Here is a 9,803-nt window from a genome sequence, read left to right as displayed (position 1 = left end):
TCACTGAAGAGTAGTTGCCTACATAGTGTATAAAATAGTCTGCTCTGATCCAAGTTCCTTTGAAACAAAGTTAAATTGGTGCAACAGAAGTTAAGTTCATCAGAAAGGAAAAGATTAGAGGGCTACACTAGTCACTGTGATAAGGACTTGATAGAGTTTTGCAGAAAAAGTCTAAAGATTGACTCATTTATAAGAATTCTAAATAAAGATATATAAACGAAGGTAAAATGACCTCAGAATGAACAATGTCATGAGAATCCAAGCTGTTACATCCGGTATTAGCAGAAACTTTCAGCAGCACACCCTAGTATGAAGGGCCAATAACAAATACTGTAATTCAAGTGAGGAACAGCCTTATTTTCCAGAACTGCCCAGTTAATCAAAAAGTCTGGAACTATTCCCGGGAATTTTTTTTTTAGATCTAGGAAAAAAATCCTCAAGATAACCCTTGTAAAATTGATCTAACATCAATGGGATGTGAGAAGGTAGTTATAGGTTTGCATTATCAAAGGGGTTTTACAAAAAATAAAGTGATTTGCAAAACGAGACTAAAGTAGAAAAGGTAAACACATATCATTTGTGTATGGTGATTGGAGGAGAGTTGAGGAGGGCAGGGGAGCATTCAAGGGAACGAAGAAACAGTTCTACAATGTGGAGGAAGTTGGTCAGACTTCAGCTTCCCCAGAGGATAAGCAAAATTTAATTATTTACTTGTTCTTGGCACCAGGTTTATTCCCCACACAAAAACTTTAAATCAAACCTAGAAATAACTCTAAGAGAGAAGAGGAGACATTTTATTTGAAGGTGTGTGCTGTAGATGAAACGGTAAGTGGAAATCTGCTTATTCTCACTGATTATTTCCATGTGGAAGTTGCAAATCCTACAGTGGCCAATGGAAAAGGTAAAGTTAGATGAGAGCATCATTTACTTTTTTGTGAAAAAGTATCCCTCAGTAATTACACGGGATCCATAGGAGCTTTGTGTTGTAGCACGGGTCTTGAAGTTGACTCTAATTAAAGCCCTCCCATCTTTCCAAGAATTCTTAATGACCATAATCTTTGAAACTTTAGCATTGATGTAGTTCAAGTGCCCTCTGACCTTATTTACTCACTCCTTGAGATTTTACCTAGAAACATTTCTGTTCAACTTGACCAACTTCAGCTATAACTACTCTCTCAGAATATCAAGTATACAATACACACCAGTAGAAAATAATTTTCCTTCCTCCCACCACTAATTTAAAAAAAACTAGCTAAGATAAAGATTCCAAACATAGCCTCCTCTATAATCTATAAATTTCACTTTTGGGTATATACCCAGGAGAAATATGTCATCCTCAAACATGTATAGGAATATTCACAGTTGCTTTATTCATAGTAACCAAAGACTAAAACCAATCTGAATATTCATCAAAAACAGTAGAATATTTCAAAACAGTGAAAAAGAGCAAGCTATTGCTATGTGCAACAACAAGATAAATCTCACAGACATAATGCTGAGTGAAAAGAAGCTAGACAGAAAAGAATACCACTATGAATCCATTTATATGAAGTTTAAGGATAATTAAAACTAATCTATGGTGATAGAATAATAGTGGCTATCTTCGGAGGATACTAACTCAGGGTGGTCATCAGGAAGCCTCTGGAAGGCTAGAAATACTCACTGTTTTATCTGTGTGGTAGTTTCATGGGTGTATATACATGTAAAGAGTGATTAAGCTGTGCACTTAAGATTTGAGCACTTTACTGAATGTATATTATATCTCAAATTTTTAAAACAAGAAGAAAAAATCCTGTTCAGAAGTTTATATTTGGAGATTCAAAATTTAAGCTTATGCCCAAGATGCCAGCTCTTCATTGGTAATACATTAGTGATTTGATGATGCTGTAGCCAATAATTCCCTGCAAATATAGTTTTTGGCACACAATTTTAGAAAAATGAGCATAACAGGAAATTGTAATCAAAATAACTTTTCCATACTTATTGGTATCAACAGTAATAATAGGAGCTACTGTTCATTATACATATGATATACAGTATACAATATGGTTTCATTTACTTTCAACAAATATTTTTGTCTTTTCTTATTGTCCTGAGTTAAAGAATCTTCTTCAAGTACAGTAACCTGAACAAGGCAAACAGCCCATTATGAGATTGTCATAACAAAGTTTATTTCAGTCTGGATGTTCCAAGTGCATTACCAAGGGAGATTAAAGAAGAAGGGGGAATAAACCTTTCTACTATAATAGTTTTACTTTAACTTTTAAAAAATAGAGTGGTTTCCCATTATTGCTTCTTTGCTTCTGGTAACCAGTCTTCAGGAGTAATTAGTTTGATAATTAGTTCAAGATGTCATTTAAAAAGAAGCAATTTTTAATGGACTAACTTGAAAACAATCTTTTATCTCATACTGGCTGATTTTTCTTAATGAATTAAATAAACCATTTCTATGCTTACAGAAAGTAAACAGACCCATTCCCAAAAGGATAAACTCTCTTGCCATCAAGGGAGTTTCAGATCTGTTTAGGGAACCAAGATAGTGAAACAATAGCACTGAGGAGGCTACTGATAGGCAATGTGTCACTGGGGTGTTGTAGACATTAATCATGAATGCTGAAGAAATTCAAGAGGTAAAGTCTGTTGGGGGCAATTTCATTTTCAAATAAATATCATTTCATTGGGGGACATTCTTCATGGGAAAAAACTCAACTTCTTTAAAGCTGTACCATAGATGGGAATTGAACAATGATAATACATGGACACAGGAAGAGGAACATCACACACCAGGGACTGTTGTGGGGTTGGGGGAGGGGGGAGGGACAGCATTAGGAGATATACCTAATGCTAAATGACGAGTTAATGGGTGCAGCACACTAACATGGCACATGTATACATATGTAACAAACCTGCATGTTGTGCACATGTACCCTAGAACTTAAAGCATAATAATAATAAAATAAAATAAAGTGGAACAATAAAAAAAAAGCTGTACCCTATTAATCCACAGTGCAACCCAAAGACTGGAACAGCAAAGTGAAAGGCCTCAGGTTCATAACCCTTGTCCCTGATTTAATTTCAAAACGATTTCTGCTGTTTGGAACTATGAGAAAACATCAATTGAGTCTCAGAAAACATCAATGGAGAAATCACAACTTAATGCAAAACACTGAAAAAGAGCTTCAGTATCTTATGGAGCCTCAAGAAACCAAAGTTTTTAGAAGTCCCAGCCCCTAAGGCTTGATGGGGGTGGATGGAAGTCATCAAGGGAGATCTGTCTAACAACTATTTAGAGTGTAGTCTTGATTGCTGTTTCCTGAAAAAGGAGTCTTGTACCAGCTACTTACAGAGATTAGTGGGTAAATTTTCTAGTCAGCATTATTTATAAGCTTCTAGAGAATTTATGAATATTAATATGATGTTGGGAAAAAAGTTGTGAATGTTATAATGTAAAATTGGGGGTGGGGAGGGGTCCAGGATGGCTGAGTAGAAGCAGCTGTGGTGTGTAGCTCTCAAGGAAAAGAACGAAAGGGCCGAGTGAATACAGCACCTTCAATTGAAATATCCAGGTACTCGCATTGGTACTGATGAGGAAATCAACTCAACTTACTAAGAAGAAAGAAAAGCAGGGCGGGATGGCCCACCTGGGAGTGACATAGAGCCACAGGAATCCCTACCCCTAGCTGAGAGAAGCAGTGAGTAAATGTGTGACCCCAGTGAACCACGCTCCTCCTACGGATCTTTGCAACCCTCCAATCATGATCCCCTCGTGAGTCCACACCACCAAGGCCTTGAGTCCAACACACAGAACTGTGTGAAATTTTAGCAGATTAGCTGCTCAGGCGCACACAGAGACCCAGGAGCTTTACATATTTTGCTCAGGATCCTCAGCAAGATGGGAAGTCCGTACATACCCCTAGGAAGGGGGCTAAATCCAGGGGGCTGAGAAGCATTGGTCTGTGGGCCCCACTTCCATGGTACTTCACAAGATAAGAACCACTGGCTTGGAATTCCAGCTAGCCACCGGCAACAGGGTGGAGCCTGCCTGAGACAGAATGGAGGCCCGGGGGGGTAGAGGTGGGCCACCATCTCTGCTGTTTGGTAGACTCAGCCATTCCAGCCTGCGGGCTTTAGAGAGTCCAAATGGTCCTGATAAGGAAGGGTCCCAGCACAGCACAGAATGTGACAAGATTGCTTCTTTGATCAGAACCCTGATTCATTCCTCCTCACTGGGTGGGACCTCCCAGTTGGGACCTTCAGCTACCCCTGCCTGCCCTTATTCTATGGACAGAGCTCTGCTCACTCCCTTGGATGGAGTGCCAGGGTGGGGAGTTGCAACTTTGTTTGTTTGGATGACTCAGTCATTCCAGCCTATGGGCTTAGTTCAAGCCAACAATGGGGCAGAGGCAGTTCCCCAGCACAACATGGCTATGGTGCCGAGGCATGGCCAAACTGCATCGATAAACAGGATCTGGACTCACTCCTTCTCACTGGGTGGGTCCTCCCAGTCTGGGGACCCCCAGCAACCCCACCTGTGTTCTACTACTGACAGAGTTCTAATTTCCCCCTGGGATGGAGGTCCTGGGGGGTGGGGCAGGCCACCACCTTGGCTGTTTGGGCATCTCAGCCAGTCCACCCTGCAGGCCTTGGGGAGCCCAAACCAGTCAGGGGCTGAAGAGATCCTCAACACAGCATAGCTGCTCTACAAAATGCAGCCAGACTGAGACTGCTCTTTTAAGTAGGTTCCTGGTCCTGTTCCTCCTGATGGGGTGAGATCTTCCAAATGGGGTCTCCAGCCACCTCCTACAGGCGCATTCAGGCACGCAACAAGTTAGTACCCTCCTGGGACAGAACATTGAGAGAAAGGGGCAGGCTACCATATTTACTGTTTCACAGCCTTCACAGGTGATACCTCCAGGTACTGGAAAAACTGAGACAATTAGGGTCTGAAGCAGACCCTTAGCAAAATCACAGCAGTCCTACAGAAGAGTGGCCAGACTGTTAAAAGAAAAAAGCCAAAACAACAACAAACCCCACAAAAACCCCATCCAAAGTCAGCAACCTTAAAGATCAAAGGTAGATAAACCCACAAAGATGAGAAAAAGTAAGCACAAAACCACTGAAAACTCAAAAAAGCAGAGTTTCTCCTTTCCTCCAAATGATCACAACACTTCTCCAGCAGGGGCTCAGAACTGGGCTGAGGCTGGGCTGGCTGAAATGACAGAGGTAGGCTTCAGAATGTGGATAAAAACAAACTTTGTTGAGCTAAAGAAGCATGTTGTAACCCAATGCAAAGAAGCTAAGAAACATGATATAACAATGCAGGAGCTGACAGCCAAAATAGCTAGTATAGTAAGGAATACTGACATGACAGAGCTGAAAAACACACTACAAGAACTTCACAACGCAATCACGAGTATTAATAGCAGAACAAACCAAGCAGAGGAAAGAATCTCAGAGCTTGAAGACTGTCTTTCTGAAATTAGACAGACAGATAAGAATAGAGAGAAAAGAATAAAAAGGAACGAATGAAATCTCCAAGAAATATGGGATTATGTAAAGAGACCAAATCTATGCCTGATTGGGCTACCTGAAAGAGATATGGAGAATGGAACCAATTTGGAAAACATATTTCAGGATATCATCTGGGAGAACTTCCCCAACTTAGCTAGCCAGGCCAACGTTCAAACTCAGGAAATGCAGAGAATGCCAGTAAGATACTCCACAGGGTCATCCCCAAGACACTTAATCTTTAGACTCTCCAAGGCCAAAATGCAAAAAAAAAAAAAGTTAAAGGCAGCCAGAGAGAAAGGCAAGGTCACCTACAAAGGGAAGTCCATCAGACTAATAGTGGAAACCCTACAAGCCTGAAGAGATTGGGGACCAATATTCAAAATTCTTAAAGAAAAAGAATTTCCAACCCAGAACTTCATATCTGGCTGAACTAATTCATAAGCCATGGAGAAATAAGACCCTTTTCAGGCAAGCAAATGCTGTGGGAATTTGCTACCACCAGACCTGCCTTACAAGAGCTCCTGAAGGAAGCACTAAATATGGAAAGGAAAAACCATTAGCAGCCACTACAAAAACACACAGACCAGTGACAATATGAAGCAACCACATAAGTAAGTCTGTAAAATAACCAGCTAATATCATGATGACTGAATCAAATTGACACATAATAATACTAACCTTAAATATAAATGGGCTAAATGCACCAATTAAAAGACACAGAATGGGAAGCTGGATTAAGAACCAAGACCCACTGATATGCTGTCTTTAAGAGAGCCATCTCATATGCAAAGACACACATAGGCTCAAAATAAAGGGATGGAGGAAAATGTACCTAGCAAATTGAAAACAGAAAAAAACAGGGGTTGCAATCCTAGTTTCTGACAAAACAGACTTTAAACCAAAAAAAATAGAAAAAGACAAAAAAGGGCATTACATAATGGTAAAGGGTTCAGTTCAACAAGAAGAGCTAACTATCTTAGATATACCTAAATATAAGCATTTAATACAGAGGCACCCAGATTCATAAAGCAAGTTCTTAGAGAACTTCAAAGAGAGAGACTCCCACACAATAATAGTGGAAGACTTTAACACCCCACTGACAATAGTAGACAGATCATAAAGACAGAAAATTAACAAAATATTTAGGACCTGAATTCTGCTCTGGATCAAGTGGACCTGATAGATATCTACGGAACTCTCCACCCAATAACAACAGAATATACATTCTCATTGCCATGTGACCTTTATTCTAGAATTGATCACATAATCAGAAGTAAAATACTTCTTAGCAAATGCAAAATAACTGAAATCATAACAAACAGTCTCTTGGACGACAGCACAATCAAATTAGAACTCAAAATTAAGAAATTCACTCAAAACCACACAAGTACATGGAAATTGAACAACCTGCTCCTGAATGACTTTTGAGTAAATAATGAAATTAAGGCAGAAATCAAGAAGTTCTTTGAAATGAATGAGAACAAAGACACAACATACCAGAATCTCAGGGATGCAGCTAAAGCAGTGTTCAGAGGGAAATTTATAGCACTAAATACCCACAGCAAAAAGCTAGAAAGATGTCAAGTTAGCAACCTAATAGCACAACTAAGAAAACTGGAGAATTGAGAGCAAACAAACCCCAAAGCTAGCAGAAGGCAAGAAATAACCAAGATCAGAAGTAAACTGAAGGAGATAGAGACATGAAAAATCTGTCCAAAGATCAATGAATACAGGAGGTGGTTTTTTGAAAAAAATTAATAAAATAGATAGACCACTAGGTAGAAAAATAAAGAAGAAGAGAGAAAATTCAAATAAACACAATCAGAAATGATAAAGGGGATATTACCACTGACTCTGCAGAAATACAAACAACCATCAGAGAATACTATAAACACCTCTATGCACATAAACTAGAAAATCTAGAAAAAAATGAATAAATTCCTGGACACATACAACCTTCCAAGACTGAACTAGGAAGAAATTGAATCCCTGAATGGACCAATAATAAGTTTTGAAACTGAGGCAGTAATAAATAGCCTATCAACCAAAAAAGCCAAGGACCAGATAGATTCACAACTGAATTCTACCAGAGGTAAAAAGGAGACCTGGCACCTTACTACTAAACCTATTCCAAAAGATTGAAAAGGAGGGACTCCTCCCTAACTCATTCTATGAGGCCAGCATCACCCTGATACAAAAACCTGGCAGAGATACAACAACAACAAAATTTCAGGCCAATATCCTTGATTAACATCAATGCAAAAATCCTGAACAAAATATTGGCAAACTCAATTTAGCATCATATCAAAAAGCTTATCTACCAGAATCAAGCAGGCTTCATCCCCAGGATGCAAGACAGGTTTAATATGTGCAACTCAATCAATGTAATTCCTCACATAAACGATGCTAAAGACAAAAACCACATGATTATCTCAATAGATGCAACAAAGGCCTTCAATAAAATTCAACATCCTTCATCTTAAAAACTCTCAATAAAGTAGGTATTTAAGGAACATAACCCAAATTAATAAGAGCCACCTATGACAAACCCACAGCCAATATCATACCAAATGGGCAAAAGCTGGAGGCATTCCCCTTGAAAATGGCACAAGATAAGTTTGCCTTCTCTCACCGATTCAACATAGTATTGGAAGTTCTGATCAGGGAAATCAGGCAAGAGAAATAAAGGATATTAAAATAGGAAGAGAGGAAGTCAAACTATCTTTGTTTGCAGATGACATCCTGTATCTAGAAAACCCCATCATCTCAACCTAAAAGCTTCTTAAGCTGATAAGCAACTTCAGCAGTCTCCAGATATAAATCAATGTGCAAAAATTGTTAGCATTCCTATACACTAACAACAGGCAAGCCAAGAGCCAAATCATGAATGAACTCCCATTCACGATTGCCACAAAAAAGAATAAAATACACAGGCTGGGTGCAGTGGCTCACACTTGTAATCCCAGCATTTTGGGAGGCTGAGGCAGGTGGATCACAAGGTCAGGAGATCGAGACCATGGTGAAACCCTGTCTCTACTAAAAATACAAAAAAATTAGCCAGGCGTGGTGGCGGGTGCCTGTAGTCCCAGCTACTCGGAGAGGCTGAGGCAGGAGAATGGCGTGAACCCGGGAGGCGGAGCTTGTAGTGAGCCGAGATTGCACCACTGCACTCCAGCCTGGGTGACAGAGCGAGGCTCTGTCTCAAAAAAAAAAAAGCTGACAAGGGAAGTGATGGGCCTCTATAAGGATAACTAGAAACCAGTGCTCAAAGAAATCAGAGGACGCACACACACACAAATAGAAAACAGTCCATGCTCATGGATAGGAAGAATCAGTATTGTGAAAATGGCCATACTGCCCAAAGCAATTTATAGATTTAATGCTATCCCCATGAAACTACCAATGACATTCTTCACAGAATTAAAAAAAAACAAAACTGTTTCAAAATTCATATGGAACCAAAAAAGAGCCTGAATAGCCAAGGCAATCCTAAGTAAAAAGACCAAGGCTGAAGGCATTACACTACCCGACTTCAAACTATACTACACCTATATACTTCCATTTCTGGCCCATCCTCTTTCTTTCTGTGGTGATAGTGCTCTTGCAAACATGGTGAACATTTCTAAGACCCGCCAGACTTCCTGTAGAAAGTGTGGCAAGCACCAGTCTCACAAAGTAACGCAGTGCAAGAAGGGCAAGGATTCTCTGTATGCCCAGGAAAAGTGGTATTATGACAGGAAGCAGAGTGGCTATGGTGGGCAGACTAAACTGATTTTCCAGAAAAAGGCTAAAACTACAAAGAAGATTGTGCTAAGGCTTGAGTGTGTTCAGCCCAACTGCAGATCTAAGAGAATACTGGCTACTAAAAGATGCAAACATTTTGAACTATGAGGAGATAAAAAGAGAAAGGACCAAGTGATCCAGTTCTAAGTATCATCTTTTCTTTATTATGAAGAGAATAAAATCTTGAGTTTATGTTAAAAAGAAAAAAAATCCTATACTACTGGGTTACAGTAACCAAAACAGCAGAATACTGGTACAAGAACAGACACATAGACCAATGGAACAGAATAGAGAACTTAAATGTAGGACGACACACTTATAACCATCTGATCCTTGACAAACCTGACAAAACAAGCAATGGAGAAATGATTCCCTATTGAATAAATGCTGCTGGAAGAACTGGCTAGTCATATGCAGAAAATTTGAGCTGGACCCCTTCCTTACACCATCCTTGACAAAAACCAAGTCAAGATGAATGAAGACTTACGTGTAAAACCTCAAACTATAAC

General features: G+C 39.6%; 1 protein-coding gene across 1 annotated transcript; it reads left to right on the top strand.

The window, feature by feature from the left end:
• The first annotated feature begins 9,120 nt into the window (after positions 1 to 9,120).
• LOC115837543 (60S ribosomal protein L36a-like) lies at positions 9,121 to 9,402 on the top strand. The gene has a single exon (XM_030823452.1). It carries the CDS (start codon positions 9,121 to 9,123, stop codon positions 9,400 to 9,402), a length of 282 nt encoding a protein of 93 aa, XP_030679312.1.
• Positions 9,403 to 9,803: the final 401 nt, after the last annotated feature.

This window comes from Nomascus leucogenys, chromosome 12 (genome assembly GCF_006542625.1).
Source record: "Nomascus leucogenys isolate Asia chromosome 12, Asia_NLE_v1, whole genome shotgun sequence".
In the NCBI taxonomy this organism is placed as follows: domain Eukaryota; kingdom Metazoa; phylum Chordata; class Mammalia; order Primates; family Hylobatidae; genus Nomascus; species Nomascus leucogenys.
Note: the sequence above shows the minus strand (reverse complement) of the source record. Positions and strands in the feature narration are given on the sequence as shown.